The sequence below is a fragment of the Salpingoeca rosetta genome, assembly GCF_000188695.1.
Source record: "Salpingoeca rosetta unplaced genomic scaffold supercont1.3, whole genome shotgun sequence".
In the NCBI taxonomy this organism is placed as follows: Eukaryota; class Choanoflagellata; order Craspedida; family Salpingoecidae; genus Salpingoeca; species Salpingoeca rosetta.
The window spans coordinates 2,044,862-2,064,060 of NW_004754931.1; the positions used below are offsets into that span (position 1 = coordinate 2,044,862).

Genomic DNA, 19,199 nt, shown 5'->3' on the forward strand with positions numbered 1-19,199 from the left:
ACCACACACACACCACCACACACCACCACACACACACACACACACACACACACACACACACACACACAGACAGACACACCCAACCACACACACACACACACACACACACTAAGGCCGTCGCGTGGCCAGCACAAAGGTCCAAGTGCCCGTGTTGGGATCATACGACTCGTGTACCGTGCCTGGAGTAGTCTCCAGTCGGTGTAGCAGCTGCTCACGATCCTCGCCCGGACGCTCACGCACCCCACGGACCCTCACGCGAATACGACACCAGTACAAGCCTTGCGGTAGGTGCGGGAAGCCGTCCTCCGCACTTCCGCGCAGCTGCACAAGCAGATTCAACACCTCATACCGGAAATGCATGGGGAACCACACGCATAAGTCTTCGCCAGAATACACGCAAATCTCGGTGGAGGAGATGGCCACACGTGCGTCACGCGGCACAAAGCGATTCGGCCGTGAGAACAAGTCCTCAACATCCAAAGGACTTCCTGCTTCCAGCGCATCGTGGCCGCGCCCGTCCTCCGTCACGGCACTGCCCACTCCCTCAACTGCAATCCCAGCTCCATCATCAGTATCATCAGCATCATCAGCATCATCGCCATGGTGGTTAGCATCGTCATCACCGAGTTCAGTGCCGCCACGAATGCGTGCGGCGCTGTTGTCTCGACGCCAGGAGCTGCTGTCGCCGAATCTCGGAGAGGCGTGTTCTTCCTCGATGCTGTTTGCACTTCTCGTTCCATGCCGTAGTCGCGGCTCGTGCTCTCGGTGCCGTCGAAACACAGGAGCCCCCTCGCTGTTCCAGTTCGGGCCCAGCGCAGACTGATGCTGCTGGCCCGCGGTCGTAGGGACACCAGCTCCTGTCAAAGTGTGGCTCCACGTGAACCCTGACACATGCACCGGGGACGGTACAGGCGTTGGTATGCGCGCTATGGCCGCCGTTTGCCCTCGGGCTGACCGCGGCTGCCGTGGCCGGTGAGCACGCCTCGGCTGACGCCGCCAAAACGAGGATGAGGCATGGGCATGCACCGCATACTCGCTTCGCGCGTCGTCATCTGTTTCGGTCGTTTCTCCGTCGTGGTCGCTTGAAGGCGGTCGAAACAGCACCACATGCCGCCCGTCCAGCAGCTGGTCCTCCTCACGTGCATGGTGTGTGCCGATGTTGGGTGGCATGGGTGGCAGGTCAGGCGAGCGCTCCGCTTGGCCGTGGCGCTCAAGCACCGCCACCACATGGGACGCGCTGGTCTCCGTGCTGATCGTGCTTACACTGCGGTAGCTGTCCGTGTTGCGAATGAAGCTTGACGTGGTCGTCACCATGCTTTCGTAGCTGTCACTTGAGCTGACCGAGGGGGCGAGCGCCGCCACCATCCGCGCACGTCGCTCCGCAATATCAACCGCCCGGAAGCGCGCGCGCAGTTCCGCGTCAAAGCGTGCATGCCGCTCGCTCGCTGTCTCGTTGGCGACCGCGTCGTCCCTTTCTGCTCGCTCATCCACACGAATCGCCTCTTCGTAGGTTGCGAGCATCTCCTCAAGAGTCTGCGGAGGTCCAGGGTTCTCGATGAGGTCAAGGAACGCCCGGCCAATCTCAACGTCGCGTGAAACTGCCCCTTGCTGCTGCTGCTGCTGCTGTTGTTGTTGTTGTTGTTGTTGTTGTTGTTGTTGTTGTTGTTGTTGTTGTTGTTGTTGTTGTTGTTGTTGTTGTTGTTGTTGTTGTTGTTGTTGTTGTTGTTGTTGTTGTTGTTGCTGGTGATGCGGTGGTGATAGTGGCGAAGGCAGATCTCTCCATGCGTAACGGCCATCGCTCTCGCTGTCCGTTTCACCAAACTCGGTGCCAAAGTGGTCGCGGTAGAAGCGGTCGGACCGGCGCGGGGAGTCGTTCAGGAGCGCCGCCTGCGCTGCTTGCGGCTGGGCATGCGGCCTTTCAAAGTGCTGCACCTCGGGAACATGAGGCGTGCCTTGTGGTGATTCATGTCCCGATGGCGAGAGGCTTGTGCGTCGCATGGCGCGGAGGGCGTGATCTACTGCCTGCTGATGCGCGTGCTGCTGCCACTGGTGCAGGTTAACTCCTGGAAACGCGAAATCAGTGTGCATGCGCAAGGTCGAACGCGTCGACTGAGCAGACTGCGGCAAAACCTCCAGTGCCTCTCTACTCTGCTCATGCTGGTCGTGGTGGTCCTGTTGCTGCTGGTGCGGGTGCTGGTGCGGGCGCTGGTGCCGGTGCTGATCGCGGTAGTGCTGCTGCTGCTGCTGCTGTCTCCGCTGTTGTCGCTGCTGCTGCTGGTGCTGCCGGTGACGATCGTGGTCGTCTCGTTCGTTGTTGTTGCGATATGGGGGAGGAGGAGATACGTGGGCGGGAGGCATACCTTGGTATGGCTGCCGTCGTTGCTGCTGTTGGTGCACGTTCTGGCGGTGGCGGTCGTAAGAGGGCGGGTTGGGAGGAAGAATGGCCGCCGACAGGTGGTCGTTATGCCTTTCATCCGCTTCACCCTGGCGCTGCTGGCGCTGCTGCCGCGGCCGTTCCTGTTGATCGAGGGCACGCGCTAACACCTCCAGCAGCCGGTCCATGTCGTTTTGCAGCCGCTGCAATTGCTGTTGCTGCAATTGCTGTTGCTGCACGAATTCGTGCGGCGGAAGCGTCTCCACTGCAGCTTCCGGCGCTCCAGTCCCTTCATGGGCGGGGGCAGCATTTACGCGCCTCGCCGCCAACTCATCAAGCACGCTCGCCAGCACCTGTTCCACCGTCATGGCATCACCGCCCCACATCATGCCATCAGGCACCAGCTGTCTCTCAACCAAGGTCTGGCTCAGCTCAGCCAGCTGCAGCGAGTCCATGCCAAGGTCCTCGACAAGCCTCTCGTCCACAGATCTGGGGCGCGCGCCACCACAATACTCAATGGCATCTGCAACAGCTTCAAATGCTGCCTCAAATGATGGCGCGTCATGATGTGTGGCGCTCAATTCAACGGTGCCACCTCCCCCAAGTGACTGTTCCCCTTGTCGCTGCTGCTGGTGCTGCTGGTGCTGCTGGTGCTGGTGCTGCTGGTGCTGCTGGTGCTGCTGATGCAGTCGCTGTGGCTGCTGCTGTCTCTCGGGCAGTGGAAAGCGTCCCCTGGTCATCCACAATCGCTCGTCAAAAGGCTGCGCACCAATTCCATGGTAGGTGCCAGTAATGCGGAAACCGGCAGCCCCAAGCAGCGCATGTGCATTTGTGCCGCCAAATCCAAACGAGCTCACCCCAGCGACCCGCCCAGCATCATGTGGCAGCTCCACAATCGCCTCACGAGGCACACGCATCCATTGCCCAAGCAGCTCACGCGCTGCAGGGTTCACCGTCGCGTAATGTAAGTTGGGCGGCAGCCGCTGCGTGGCAACCACCAGCACCGCCTTGATCACGCCGGCGATGCCCGCGGCAGCCTCAAGGTGGCCAATGTTCGTCTTCACCGCGCCCAGGTAGAGGGGTGCCGTTCGCTCGTGCTCACAGTACACGCGACGAAGCCCTGACATCTCAATGGGGTCCCCAAGCGGCGTTCCAGTGCCGTGCGTCTCCACATAGCCCACGTCGCTTGCATGCACGCCTGCACTCTCCAAGCACGCGCGGTACACGTCCTCTTGCGCTTGCGGGTTTGGCGCAGTCAGTGTTGAGCTGCGGCCGTCCTGGTTCACCGCTGTTCCCAGCACTCGGCACAGGCACGGGTCATGTGGCGAGTTGAGCCTACGCAGGATGACAACACCGCACCCTTCAGACCGCACGTAGCCGTCTGCGTGCGCGTCAAACGTTTGACACGCGCCCCTGCGGCTGAGCATCCCCGCGCGGTGCGTGGCCTGGAACCCTTCGAGCGTCAGCAGCAGGTTCACCCCCGCCACAATCGCGGCCTCGCACTCCCCGGCCAGCAGACTTTGACGAGCAAGATGCAGCGCAGTCAGCGAGGAGGAGCACGCCGTGTCAACAACCATGGATGGCCCGCGGAGCCCAAACGCATAGCTCACGCGGTTCGCCACAATGGACAGCGAGTGGCCCGTGGCTGAGGAAGCGCTCGGATCCACGCCTCCATCGTGCGACACCTGCGACCACCCGTCATGCGTCGCCCCAACGAACACCCCAATGCGCTTGCCCCGCACGGCATCGGGCTCCATGCCGCTGTTGTACAGCGCTTCGCGGGTCACCTCCAACAGGATGCGCTGCTGGGGATCCATGCACGACGCCTCGCGGTCGGAAATGCCAAACCAAGCCGCATCAAAGGCTGAAACATCATGGAGCAAGCCTGCCCTGGGCACGTCTGCAAGTCCTGCATCCTCCACGTCTTGTTGGCTGAAGCGCCCGCCCGCCAGCGAGCCCACGCAGTCCCGCTGCGCCTCCAAGGAGCACCAGTAGTCGTCTGGCGAAGTGATGCCTCCTGGAAACCGGCAGGCCATGCCGACAATGCCAAGCAGCGGCCGCTTGGGCTCGTCCGCACTGGCGTCACCATCGCGCGCTTCATCAGGTTGACCATCGTCGTCATTGGGCTGCCGCCAACCGTCGTCGTTGCGGCGGTGGTCCCGGCCGAGCTCATCTTCATCATCACCGCTACCACCACTACCACCGCCATCACCATCACCGCCGGCAGTACGGGCAAATGTTCTTGTTGAGCCAGGCTCACCACGGCCCTCCTTTCCTCCAGCGCGTTCATGGCCTCCCGGCTTCTGCGCTTCGCCGCCGTCCACGGCAGGGCCTGGCGGTGTACCCACCTTGGGTTTGATTGGTGCGGAGGCACGCGCGCTATCGGGCACTGCCACGGAGAAAGCACCCCGGCGGGCGGGCTCCGGGGTCACCTCGCGCCACTCTTCACCACGCCCGCCTTTGCAGGCATCCGTCTCTGCTGCTTGTGACTGCTCCAACATGCGCGAGACCAGGTTCGAATCAAACAGCGCAGTCGTCAGCCATTCGCCAAGGTCCTGGACGGTCGGGTGCCTGAAGAACACCTCAACAGAGACGTCAGGAATGCCAATCTCTTGGAGGGACCGCTGCATCTCCACGATGGCCAACGAATCCACGCCAGCTTCCATCAGCCCTTCATGTGGCTCCAGCTTCAGCCCCGCAGTGTCTTCTACAAGCTCCTGCATCGTTTTCACCATCTCTGACAGCTGACGTTCCCGACTCTGCGTGACCAGCTTATCCAACCAGTTCGGGTCATTCGCCCAGGAGTCAGACCTGCTCACGCCTGACGCGCTCCCGCCCATGCTGGACGATGAAGACGACGGACTGCACTTGGCGCTGTTTGTGTGGCTGATCCCGCGGGATGAGCCGTCACTGGCGACCGCACTGTCGGAAGCCGCCTCATCTGCCCTCGCCTGACCACGGCACAGTGAGCGAAGGATTGAGGGCGGGCCGTTGCCGCCCCCACGTCCAAGCCGCCGCGCCACCAGATCCCAGTTTGCCCGCATCACACACGCGTGCCAGTTCTCCAGGCTCGGTTGCAACAGGGCCTCGTGCCACCACAGGCCAAAGTACGATGGAAAGCCTTCATCGCGGTTGGCTTCAACAAATGCCCGCTGCTCTGCCGTCGCGTCCTGAAGCGCTGCCTGATACATGCCCGCATCCGTCCACAGGCCCCAGTACGTGCACACCGCTGGCAGGTTGACCGCCTGGCGGAAGGCCGCCATGTCTGCCAGAAGTTCGTTTGCACACGCGTACCAGATGGCTCGGCCAAGCCCATGCACGGCACTCACCGAGCTGTACACCTTGAACAAGCGACACGGCGTCAGGAGACTTGCGTAGTGAAGGTTCCAGGTGCCGGTTGTCTTGGGAGCAAGCACACGCTGCAGCTCGGCATCTGTGAGGGACGACGGGTCGAGCGTGTTGGACATGATGCCCGCGGCATGAAACACGCCGTGCACCTCCATCCCCATGTCCCCAAGCGCCTGCACAAGTGCCAGCACGTTCGCCAGATTGCACACGTCGCAGCGGGCAGCAAAGGCGCGACCCGCATATGGTGCCCTTGTCAGGGCATCAATGGCTGGCCAGTTCTCCGCAGAGACGCTTCCCGAGCGAGACAGCAACACAACGCGGGCATCGGGGTGCGTGTCCAGCACCCATTTTGCCACGCACAGGCCAAGCCCACCAAGCCCACCAGACACAATAAACGCCGGTTCAGGCGTGTCACGCCAGGGAAGCAGCGCGCGGGTGGGCGCGGGTGGTTCAAACGGGACTAGCCGCATCACATGCGGCTCATCTCCAAACATCACCAGCGTGTCCTCCCCGAGGGCATCCGCCATGTCCAGTGCGGCTGGAAGGTGCTTGTATGAGTGCGTTAGCGATGACAGCACAAGCACGCGAATGTCTGTCTGCACGCGCTGGCGCAGGGACAGCACGAGAGACCGCAGGCCGCCGTTGAAACAGCCGTCCGCAATAGTGCCGCAGTCACTTGCGCTGAGGCCAGAGAGCGGCTCCTGCAGCTCCACCGCAACCCAGATTGGTCGGGCACACTCCTGGTTCAGGACAGCATTGAGCACCCTTAGCAGGGGCGACTCCGCTGTCGTAAAGTCAAGGACTGGTCCGCAAAGTCCGGACAGCACCAAAAGCGGGGTGGACGGCGACAAGGGCATCTCATCAACAACCGTCACGGCGGCACTCGAGTCTGCAAACAGCCTTGAGCAGACATCGCCACGCGAGTGCTGAACGCCAAACCGGTCCATAACATACGCCGGTGAGACCACACAGAGAGGGCTGGCAGAAGCAGACTGCAGCCCGGCCACGTCAAGAAGAGGCTCGCACTCAACGACAAACCCAGTGCCGCGAAGCACATTCTCGAAAGTTGCACTTCCGGCAAACACCTGCCGGTTCCACGTGTGTACACCGTGAGACCGCGTTCGCCGTGCCGCAAGTGAGGGGCTGCTTGTGATGACAACGTGCGCGTTTGCACCGCCAAAGCCAAAGGAGCTCACGCCCGCATACAGCTCATCGCCCCGCCCAAGCTCATGCCCGCGCCCCTGCGGAAGCACATGCGGAAACCCATCAAGCGGAAGCTTCGGGTTCAGCGTCTGCAGGTGCAGGTTGCCCGGCACAACACCGTGCTGCAGGCACAGCACAGCCTTGATCAAGCCCGCAACACCAGCTGCGCCCTCCGTGTGCCCAATCTGCGTCTTCAGAGCACCAAGGCACAGCGGCCTGTCTGCACTCCGCCCGGCACCCAGCACAGCCTTGAGCGCTCCAATCTCAATGGGGTCGCCCAGCGCCGTGCCGGTCCCGTGCGTCTCCACATAGTCAATCTCGTGGCCCTCGAGGCCAGCGCGCTCCAGCGCCTTGCGAATCACCTCCTGCTGTGCAGGCCCGTTTGGCGCTGTCAGGCTGGCGCTGCGCCCGTCCTGGTTTGTCGCACTCCCGCGCACAACGGCGTGGACGCGGTCGCCGTCACACGATGACAGCGCCTGCAGCACGACGGCACCACACCCCTCGCCGCGCACGTATCCGTTGGCGGATGCGTCGAACGTCTTGCACCGGCAGTCAGGTGACAGCATCCCAGCCTGGCAATCTGCGATGAAGTAGTCCTCATTGAACAAGAAGTTGACACCTGCGGCGACAGCAATGTCGCAGTCACCGCAGGCAAGTGCCTGCTTGGCCAGGTGCACTGTGACTAATGACGACGAGCAAGCCGTGTCAACTGTCATGCTGGGTCCGGTGAGATTCAGGGCATACGAGATGCGGTTTGCGTGCACTGCTCGTTCTACTGACGTTGCAAACATGGCGTTGCGGCGGCGATTGGGTCGTGAAAACCAGTCAACGGCCATCAAGCCCACATACACACCGACACGTTTCCCGCGCACGCTCTCCTTTGTGAAGCCAGCGTCCACAAGCGCCTCATACACAACCTCAAGCAGCACGCGCTGCTGCGGGTCCATCTGCCTTGCTTCTGCCAGCGAGATATCAAAGAAGCGTGCATCAAACATGTCAAATCCTTCTGTGAACGCGCTTTGGCGAACATAGAGTGCCTCCTCGTCACCGCGAGCTCTTGAGAAATGCTTTGCAAGGTCGATGCGGTCTTGAGGAATATCGCCCACGCAATCGGTCCCTGATATGAGCGTCTGCCAGAATTCGTGAGGATTGTTGCTTCCACCGGGGAACCGGCACGCCATGCCAGTGATGGCAACAGGACCCGACTCTTCCACAGACCCGCTGTGTTGTTGTTGCAGTGTCACGGGAACGTCGAGGTCGGTTTGTAGCTGGTTTTGGAGCTCGTTCAACAGAAAGCGTGTGACTTGGCGTAATGTGGGGTAGTCGAAGAGGAGTGTGCTTGGGACGGACACGCCAGCAGAGTCAAATAAGCCCTTAATGAAGACAACGCTCTCCTGGGAGGCAAGAGAGTCCACGCCAGCCTCTTGAATTGGAGTGTCGTACTCCAGGTCAACTCCAAGAGACGACACAAAATAGTCCTGAAGGCGTTCAGCCAAGAAATCGAACCGAGCAGAAGACTCAAGGGCTGCAAGATCCGCGGCGAACCCTGTAAACGTAGAACGATGCCTGGAACGCGTGGCTTTGGAAGAGGATGGTAGCAGCGAAGAAACGAACGCGGAGGCGCGGCCTTGGCCCAACGTCAATGCGTAATGCTCCCAGCGCATTGGGGAGCAGCAGAGGACACTGCCTGAGTCAAGCAGCAGCGCCGTCTCCAGGCACTCAAGCCCTTCCTGCACCCGCAGCAAGCCAAACCCTTGCTCCTCAAGCACAGCATCAGCCCCGCTCACAGCAGCCATCCCAACATCAGCCCACGCGCCCCACTGCACGCTCCTCGCACACAACCCAACCCTGCCATAAAACTCAACAAGCCCATCAACAGTCCCATTCGCAAGCGCGTAGTTGCTCTGTCCGCGGTTCCCAAGGTACCCCGTCACAGAGGAGAACACAACAACGTCCCGCACGCGCACACGCCCGAGCGTGCTCCACACGCTGCCAACAAGCCCGTCAACCTTGGGTCGCACCACCTCCTCAAACGAGGCCACGCTCTGGTTGCGCAGCAGCCCGTCACGCAGCACACCGGCCGCGTGCACCAGGCACAGCTCGTCCATGCCGCGCTTCCCCATCTCACGCTCAACCTCAGCATACACAGCGCACACCTCAGCAGCATCGCCAACATCGCACCGCAGCACGCACAGCTTGTCCCCGTGCTCCGCACACAGCCGCTGCCATCGCTTCGAGCTCCGGCCATCAACGCACCCGCTGCGGCTCAGCAGACACACCAGGCCCGCCCCACGCGACGCGGCCCACTCCGCAACAACCAGCCCAAGGCCACCAAGGCCTCCGCTGATCACAACGCAGCCCCGAGGGTCTCCGCGCAGTGCATGTGCACGTACATGTGCGTGTGCACCAGTGTCCACATCGCGCTTGCCTCCTTCACCACTGCCCTCATCATCACCGATGGCAGCGGATGCATCAGGAGCAGCAGCCACAGTTGGCTGCCTGGGCCTGGCGCCATCCTGCAGCATGCGCTGCTTCAGATCGCACCGCTGTCCCCGGCGCACCCACACATCACCTTCTTCGCCAATCACAACCTCGTCCTCGCCGCGCAGCACCTTGCTGAACACTGCACGCGCAAGCGCACGCTGCTGCTTCCCGTCTCTGTCAGCACCGCGCAGCACCACACTCGTGCCAAGCACATGGCCTTCCTCAAGCCGAAGCGTCCGCAGCAGTGCTCCCACATCGCCAACGCCGTCAGGCAGCACAAGCCCTCGCGTGCCCTGTACAACACCGCCACCGGCGGGTTCACTGTTGCTGCGACTCACAACAGCAACGCGTACATTGCCGGCGCCGGCGTGTCCACCGCTGCTGGCAACACACCACAGCGTCTCAACGAACGCCGCCATCTGCGTCCGTCGGTCAGCCACAGCGTCACACGCGCCATCAAACACAACCACGCACTCTCTGTCAGTGCCGTCGCGCGTCGCGGCCGTCGCTTCCCTTGCTGCTGCTGCTGCCGCCGCTGCTGATGGTGATGGTGGTGGTGATGGTGGTGGTGGTGATGGTGGTGATGATAGTGTGTTGCGATCTCCATCATCGCCAGCATCGTCGACACCACCAGCAGCGTCAGAAGCGCTTGCTGCAGTGCGCCTGGCTGTGGTAGTGTGGGTGCCAGCCAACCATGCACTCACAGCTGCACGCATGGTCGATTGGTCCCCGTGCCATGTCTGCCCAGCAACCACACCATCAGCTTCAGCACCTTCGCTTTCACCCGCATACTCTTCATCGCTGCAGCAGAAGCAGTCGCAGTTGTTCACGTGCCACTGCACTTCATCGATGTTCGGGGTGTGGCCTTGCTGCAGCACAGCCCCATCGTCAGCACCGCCACCACTGCTGCGGCTCATTGCACCTCGCAGCACATGTCCGACGTGTCCAGTGCCAGCATGCGCGCTTGCATCTGTCAGGGCACATGCTGCTGGCCGCACAACAAGCACACGGGCGGTTGCATTGTGGCGCGAGTCGTCATCGTCAGCAGATCCAGTGAAGACAGCAGCACCAGCGTCAACACCAATAGCGTCACTATCGGCGTCAGCAACACGCTCCCACACGCTGTCGTACACAAGCCCTGAAACGGCAGCTTGCAGCTGCGTCCGCCGGTCTGTGGCCGCGCTCCCGGTCACAATGTCCCGCGCCTGCACCAGGCACTGCGCACCACGCTCATCAAACACGCGCATGTCAATGCGCCCATCGCTCTTCCGGTGATGCACAACAAACACCTCGCACTGCCCCTGCTCAAACACGCGGCTGCTCAGCACGTCCACACGTCCAATCGACTGCAGGTAGTGCGTGTACACTTCAACCTCGTCCTGCCCGCGAATGCGCCCAGCGTCGTGGTCCTCGCGCAGCTGCGCCCACACACCATCGTCAAGCAGGATTGCGCCATGCGTGCAGCAATCAAGCATTGCGCACCGGCGCAGGTCAGGCGCGTCCATCTCCCGCTCATCGTACTTGATGCGCGTCACAACGACGTCGCGCCCAAAGTCCAGCCACGCCTCGCGCACGTGCCTGAACGCACCGCCGTACATGTTGCCGATGCGCCCGTACACCTGCTCCTGTGTCAGCCGCATGCCGTACCCGCGCACATCCCCACACGCAACCCGAGCCGTGTCGACGTCCTGCCACAGAGCAGCGTCATCACCTGCGCTGACGTCACTGGTGTCGCTGAACCATGCTGTGTCCAGGCCGTTGCTGGCGCCTGCGCTTGCGGTGGTGCTTGTGATGTCAATGTCGAGGGGGCGTGCGGTGGTGACTGTGGCGTGCACAACCTGGTGTTCACAGGCGAGCGTGGTCAAGCTGGTGCCGAGCCGGCTCAAATCAACCGTGCCGTCAGCACGTTTTGCGTCACTGTGAATTCCTTCCAGCGATACGAATGTTGCTGAGCTGGTGCCCTCATCAACCTCGACCGCAATCGTTGGCGACCGTTTCGTATCAATCCACAACGCCTTGTCGAAGGAGACACCTTCGAGGGTCACGGGGACATCACCGTACACCTGCCTGCAGCACCTGGCGGCGCAGGTCACCATTGCCATTCCCGGCACGAGTGCTTGTGTTGGGTTCAACTTGTGGTCAGCGAGGTAAAGGAGAACAGTGGAGGCATGCCACTGTGCGACCAAACACCGTGATGGCGCTTGTGGCGACGCTGCTACAGGAGCACCAAACAAGGCGTGGGGTTGTTCGAAGGCACGAATCCATTGTCTGCGGCAGAGGTGCTGACTTGCGGCACCCAGCTTTCGAGTGCGGCTGTGTGGTCGCGCAGAAATGATTGTATGGGCATTTGAGCCACCAAAACCAAACGAGCTGACACCCGCAATCAGCACAGACTCATCACCAGACAGGCGGGCACTCAGGGAGAAAGCAGCTGTTGGAATGACGAGCGGGAAGTTCTTCGTGGGGATGTGTGGGTTCAGCGTCTGCAGGTGCAGGTTGCCCGGCACAACACCGTGCTGCAGGCACAGCACAGCCTTGATCAAGCCCGCAACACCAGCTGCGCCCTCCGTGTGCCCAATCTGCGTCTTCAGAGCACCAAGGCACAGCGGCCTGTCTGCACTCCGCCCGGCACCCAGCACAGCCTTGAGCGCCCCAATCTCAATGGGGTCGCCCAGCGCCGTGCCGGTCCCGTGCGTCTCCACATAGTCAATCTCGTGGCCCTCGAGTTGTGCGTCCTGCAGGGCATGCTGCAGGAGCGTTTGCTGAGACACACCGTTTGGCGCTGTCAGGCTGGCGCTGCGCCCGTCCTGGTTGGTTGTTGCTGCGTGAACAGTGGCATAGGCCCTTTCCTGCATGGCATCAATGTTGCGCTGCAGCACGACGGCACCACACCCCTCGCCGCGCACGTATCCGTTGGCGGATGCGTCGAACGTCTTGCACCGGCAGTCGGGCGACAGCATGCCTGCCCTGCAGTAGGCGAGGAACACATCAGGTGTCATGAGCAGATTGGCGCCGGCGACAATGGCTGCTTCGCATCGGCCGTGCTGCAGCCACTGGCACGCAAGAGCCAAGCCAACAAGGGACGCAGAGCAAGCCGTGTCTATGCTCACGCTGGCACCGGAGAGGCCCAGGCAGTAGGACACGCGGTTGGCGAGGATGGCGCGGCTGCCACCGGTCCCGCTGTACACGTTGTCGCTGTTGAAGTTGACCACATGCCAATCCTGGCTCGCGGTGCCCACAAACACGGCCACATTTCGGCCGGCAATGCTGTCGAGTGCAAACCCGGCGTCAACCAGTGCCTCTGCGGCCACCTCAAGTACAAGGCGCTGCTGCGGGTCCATGAAGGTGGCCTCCGTGCGGTTGAGCCCAAACAGGGCGTGGTCGAACAAGTCAAGGTCTTCCAGGAAGGCCGCCTCCTTCACGTACATTTTGTTGGGTGCGGCGCGGTCTGGGTCAAACCAGGCGTCAACATCAAAGCGCTCGCGCGGGATGCGACCAACTGTGTCAACGCCATTCATGAGCAGACGCCAGAACTGGTCGAGCGTGCGCACACCGCCGGGGAAGCGGCAGGCCATGCCCGTGATGCAGATGGCGGGCATTGCACATTTGGAGGTAATGCTGCTCTCCAAGCGGGCAGTGCTCAGTGCACGTGCTGTTGCTTCGGGTGCCATGTTGTCATGGGCCCCGTCGCTGTCGGCGGTGGTTGGTGGCGAAGTTTGTGCAGCTGACGACACGAGCTCTTCAACGTGTGCAGCCAGCAGGGCGGGAGTGTGAAAACTGAACAAGTCTGGCGCAGAGATGGTCACGCCAAACTCGTCAGACACGGTTTCGGCGAGCTGCGGCAGGGCGATGGAGTCCAGCCCGCCGTCCATAAACGCCTCATCCGGGGCGATCGCGACTCCAAGCACAGACTCGATCATGCGAAGCACTGCGTCGAGAACAAGCTCGGAGGAGGCTGGCGCGTGAGCTGCCGCGCCTGCAGACAAGACAGCCGTCTGCGCCTGCTGTTGGTTGGCCTTGAGTGCACCGCCTTCAACGAACACGGTGCGGTAGTAGCTGGGGTCAGCCAGTGCGCGGGTAACTGCTTCTAGGTAGTTGTTGAGGCCAGACCGCTGCCGAAACACGTCGCTGTTTCTTGATGACAGCGAGGCGACGGCATCCTCAGCAAACTGTGAGGGGTCAACGAGGAGAAGCCGGCACTCGCTGTCGCTGTTCCCGCTCGCAATTCTGTGTGAGAGGGCTGGTGGAAGGTCGATTGTTTCCATGTCATCGCCAAGTCCAAGGAGGCACAGAGGCTCTTCGACAAGTGCTGATGACAGGGGTGTTGCCTGGAGGCGCGCTTCCGCATTTGTCGCTGCTGCTGCGGTGGTCGAAGAGGCGTGCACATGTACTAGACCAGGGAAGCGCAACTGGGTGCGCTCCCAAGAAACTGTCGAGCCACTTCGCGCCAGCGACTCAGCTGTGGCACCGACAATGTGAACAGCGCGGGCACCTCGCTCGAGCAAGCGCTCTGCCACGAGCACGGCGAGCTCTGTTCGGCTGGTGGCGGCCGTGATGGCAACGTGCTGGCGGTGTGCACCCTCCACGGCAGCGGCCGAGGATATGAGGTGCTGTGGGAGGCGGGCTTGGTCGTGCCGCCAAGGGAAGAACGTGCGGTCCGAGTCGTGGATGGGGTGGTCCACGTCCTCGCTGCTGCCGATGAAAGCAATGTCGGCGGCAGTAAAGCGGGGCGTGTTATTGTTACCGTCGCCTTCCACGGCGCCGATGAGGGCATGAACGTTCGTGCCGGAGATGCCAAAGGAGCTGACGCCCACGACACGGGGAGGCGCGCTGCACGTGGGTGTGATGAGATCCAAGTGAAGGCCGTTCACGGACGTGTTGCCGTTGGCATCACAGGTGATGTTCAGCAGCGGGTTGAGCTGCCTGAGGGCCGTGTTGAGTGCTGGCCGCTCCTGCATGTGCAGGGACAGGATACCACGGATGAGGCCTGCAATGCCCGCTGCGGCCTCCAGATGGCCAATCTTGGTCTTCAAGCAGCTGATCTCGAGGGCTCGCGTTCGGGCCTGCGTGGCAGCGGATGAAGCGAACACGTGCATGAGAGCATCAAACTCGATGGGATCGCCCAGCTTCGTGCCAGAGCCGTGGGCTTCAATGGCGTGCACATCGGCAGGAGACACACGCGCGCTGTCCAGGGCGGATAGAATGGCTCTGGCCTGCTGCTCGCCGTTTGGTGCTGTCTGCGACATGGAGCGGCCGTCCTGGTTCATGGCAGAGCCCAGCACGTGTGCAAACGCCCTGACGCGCTTCGGGCACGGAAATTGCGGTGCAAGGTGCTGTCGACACTGATGGTGACGGTTGTGGTCCTGGTCAACGGCGCCGCCACTCGCGTCAGTGTTGGCGTCGGTGGTGGTGTAGCGAGTTGCAGTGGGGCGTGGGGGAGCTTGCAGAATGACAACACCGCAACCCTCGCCGCGCACGTAGCCGTCGGCGTCCTGATCAAAGGTGTGGCAGCGGCCTGTTGGGCTGAGCATGCCCAGTTGCTGATATGCGCGCACCACATCGTTGCTGAGGATGCTGTTGACGCCTGCAACGATGGCAAAGTCGCACTCGTGCGCATCCATGCTCTGCACGGCGACGTGGAGCGCAGCGAGCGAGGAGGAGCTTGCAGTGTCAATCGTCAGTGCGGGCCCACGGAAATTGAAGTGGAAGGCAATCTGGCCACTGGCAATGGCGTGGGATTCACCCAGGATGGCTGCAGATGGCGGGGGCGGTGAATGGCGGCGCGCGTTCATCTTCACGGCATCCGCAGTGCTTATGCCGACGAAGACACCCACACGGCTGCACTCGAGCTGGGCCGGGAGCTCCGGGTTGGAGTGGATGGCCTCTGCCACCAGCTCAAGCAAGAGGCGCTGCTGCGGATCCATGTTTGCGATGGCTGCCGGCGAGAGGCCGAAGCGAGACGGGGACAGAAAGCCCATGTCCCCAATACAGGCGCCAAAAGGCGCATCACGCAACTGTTGTTGCTGATGCTGGTGGTGGTCTGCTTCGGCCGATGCGCGATCGCACGGCAGGGGGAAGCAGGCGTGCTGTGGCGAGGCGAGGAACGACCAAAACTCGTGGAGTGTGCGTGCACCGGGGAAACGGCAGCTCATGCCAACAACGGCTGTTCGCGGCGGGCTCTCCTCCTGCACGTGTTGCTGTTGTTGGTGTTGGCTGTCGTTGCGGGCTCGGGCTTGGGCTCCCGTCAGAGACGTTGGCGATGGTGGTGGGGTTGGAGCCGGGCTACTGGCAAGGTCTGCTGACGTTGCTAACGTTGCTGACGTTGGTGGTGAGGGCTTTTGCGCGTGTGGCGGGGAAGAGGCTGTTGGCGTGGCCGTTGATGAGGGCGAGGATGATGGCGATGTGCTCTGGTCTGAATCGGTTGCGGAGGGTGTTGCTGGCTTGCCAAAGCCCTGCTTGGCTGCAGACAGCTGCTGTGCGAGCCAGGTGGCAAGTGAACGAACGGTGGGATGGGCGTAGATGCGTGTGGGCGAGACTGCAATGTCGTATGCGGATGCAATGTGTTGCGCCAGGAGCACAACCTCCTCCGATTGCACGCCATAAGCGGTTAGCGGCGCTGTGTGATCCGTGACCTCAAACCCGGTGATGTGTGCCAGAAACCGCGCGATGTGGCCCTCCACCTGGGCTTGGTGGACTGCTGCCTCTGCGGTCTTGAGCGCGGTCAAGGAAGGGTCGCCCATGGAGCCGGCCAGCGAATAGAGCAAAGAAGCCACATGCTCATGCTGACGCGATGACGAAGACGAGATCATGTGTCTATCACTGCTGTTGTTGTTGCCGCCGCCGCTGCTGCTGCTGCTGCTGTCCGCCGTAGTGGTGGGTGGATGGGCCGAGCCGTTGTCAGTGGGGCGTTCGCAGGCATCGTCGTGGCTCTCCGTGAACATGAGAAGGGATCCGTGTGCGCCCAGGGCGTCTGTAAAGTCAACCTTCGTCTGTACTGCTTGGATGTCACTGAGGGCAGCGCGGTGGGTGACGCCATCAACAGCGTTGGCGAGGGCGTCCGTGTCGTTGCTGCAGAGCCGGGACGCGTGGACAACAAAGCAAGCAAGGGGAGTGTTGTTGGCAATGTCCTCAGCAAGGCAACGGAGTACACGCGCGCACTCGTTTGTGGAGGTGGAACGGGCGAGGATGACATGCACGCGCAAGGGTGGTGCAAGCGCATTCGTGGCGACGTGCTGCGTGCTGGTGCTGGCGTGGGCAGACTCGGGCTCAAGGACGGTCGCGAACAAAACGCCCTTCGCCGGCTGCAAGCACAATTGCGCAACGTACGAGAACGGGGTGGCAATGCACGTGCCAGGGTTGGTTGCAGTCTCCGTGAACGCGCACGTTGCTGGTGTCATCGTGTTCGGGTGCAAGGGGGCTGTGACGGCTGCGCGGTTGTCAGCGAGCGAGGGCGCTGCCAAGCTGTTGCTGTCGTTGGTGGTCGCGGTGGTCGTAGAAGTAGTGGCAGTGGGGTTGATGTTGGCGGCCGGATGGATGGTGTTTGTGGTGTTGGTCGAGATGGCGGCAGGAGCGGTGGGGCAGACGGCGGAGGCGTCAAAGCAGCGGTCAGCACAAAGAACGCTCCCAAACGTGCGACCAAGCAGATCCTTTACGTGGAAGAGGCGAGAACGAAGCGGCGCGAGCGACACCTGTGTCAAGGCGGGCGCACGCGACGATGGGGCGGCCGCGGTGGGTGAGGGGCAGAGGCTCCGTGAAGGACGGAGGGGAGACGTGGCGGTGGCGAGCGTTGGCAGTGTCGCGTCGGACGCGTGCACGGCAAGAATCGCGGACAGGAAGTTGGCGAGGACGGTCTTGCTCAACCAGGGCGCAGTGATCTGCACGTGCGCGGCAGCTTGAACGAACGCGGCGGCATCAGCAGTCGAGCCTGAGGAGCGCCGTACAGAGTCGGCGTGGTGATTGGCGTCCAAGTCGGTCTCGCTGTCGTGGCGGTGATGCTGTTGTTCGTGGTGTCCATTGGTGGAAAGTGCCTCACGCTCGGCAGCGATGAGGTGAGACAGGATGGCCATGCCTTCGTGGGACACGTGCAGTGCGAGAGAGGCGGTGGAGAAGAGAGGTGCTTGCATGCGAACGAAAACGGGGAGGGCGGCGCACGTGACGAGGGTGACGTCGCAGCCGGTGAGACACAACAGCGCCGCGTGCACTGCCTCGGTGGAATGGGTTGGAGCAACAACAACGTGTGTGGTCGCAGGGGTGTGCAGGGCGGTGGAAGTGGTATCATGGAGAGCGGCCAGCACATGGTCGCGCTCCAGGACAACCGGGCCAGCTGTGTTGCTGCTGTCGCTGGTATTGTCGTTGGTGGGGATGTCGGTGTTGGTGGGGTTCGGTTTGAAGGTGAGTGTGCCGCAGGTTGATGTTTGCCAGGTGCGTGGGTTGGTGAGGCAAACGATGTTGGGGTCTGCTGCGTCGAGTCGAGGACCACGCAGCACGACGTCCACTTGACCACGCAGCTCGTCCATACACGGCGCGACTGGATGTGCGCGCGTGTGTGTGCATGTGTGTGTGTGTGTGTGCATGTGTGTGTGCGGGTGTGTGCGTGTGCATGTGTGTGCATGAGAGTGTGTGAGTGTGTGTACGAGTTGGAAGGAAGGTAGGGACAGATAATAAGCAGGGTAGACGTGCGAGCGCGTGCATATGCATGAGAGAGGGTGTGGACGACAATCAACGAAGAAGGAGAGGGAGGCGAGGTTTCAACGCTGCAAACACACACACACACACACACACAAGCAATGTACTCGGTTCCCAACACCAGGTACGCGACTTACCGATGACACCGTTGTGCTTGGCGTAGAAGAGAGCGAGCATGGATGCAACGGGCTGGTCAAAGCCGCAGATGCCAAGTATGGGAGGTGCGGTTGTTGCAGAGGCATCGTTGCTCTGGCGATGCAGGACGTCCATGCATTGGTCAAGGTACCGGGAAACGGTTTCGATGTGCACCGTCTCGAGATGGGGCTCCGGGTCGGAGCGAATCCAGCAAAGCGACGGCATTGCAGGGTGTCGATGGCAGAGGCCAAGGGACAGACGAGAGCGTAGCGAGAAAGCCTGGAGGCCTGATGTGGAAGTCAGTCAAAGGAGCTTGAGAGGTGGTGGGGGTTGTGGTGAGAGGAGAGACAGCGGAGCAGAGGGGGATTGCTTGCTCTTTGTTGAAACCGTTACTTGGCCTGGTATCACAGTGCTTGGGCAGAACAATACCGGGTACTTCTCAGGATGGAGCTCTGGCTGAATCCGAGACTAAATGACGTGACACAGATCTCGCGTCTGATGTCGAGTGAGAAAAATGAGGCTTGGGTGGGGGGTGGGGGGCATGTACAAGCCGGGCCCAAGGGCGTCGACGTTCTCAGGTTGTGTGGACAGGGGCCCATTGTGCAGATTAGGTCTTGGGGCGGGGGTCATGGCAGGGGATGTGTCGTTGACGTGGAAGCGAGGGGCATTGTTCTCCTCAAGGAAATTTCGCTTGCTCTCCGCTTGTCTGCAACAGTGCACACGCGTCGCACGTGGAGTGCATTGCATGATGGGAGCAGAAGAGTCAAAGAGAGAAGAGACAAGGGCAGCGAGAAAAGAGGAGAGAAAGAGGAGAGAAAGAGAAGAGAGATACAGAAGAGAGAAAGCAAGTGAGCAAAGGCACGTCATTGCAGGCCCGCCTAGAAGACCACACACACCTCGGAACAGAAGGGGTATTGTTCACTGGTGTGTGGTGTGTGAAAATGTGACATGGTGGCATGCACGCTTGTTG

The 19,199-nt window shown here is 61.6% G+C and overlaps 1 protein-coding gene across 1 annotated transcript; it reads right to left on the bottom strand.

The window, feature by feature from the left end:
• Window positions 1-108: 108 nt before the first annotated feature.
• On the bottom strand, window positions 109-18,954 carry PTSG_02004 (MlnB; the record flags this gene model as incomplete). Its single annotated transcript, XM_004997935.1, has 3 exons — window positions 18,232-18,954; window positions 9,333-17,936; window positions 109-9,293 (listed from the first exon to the last, which is right to left on the bottom strand). Exons 1-3 carry the CDS (start codon window positions 18,452-18,454, stop codon window positions 109-111), a joined length of 18,012 nt encoding a protein of 6,003 aa, XP_004997992.1. The 5' UTR covers window positions 18,455-18,954.
• Between the last annotated feature and the right edge of the window lie 245 nt (window positions 18,955-19,199).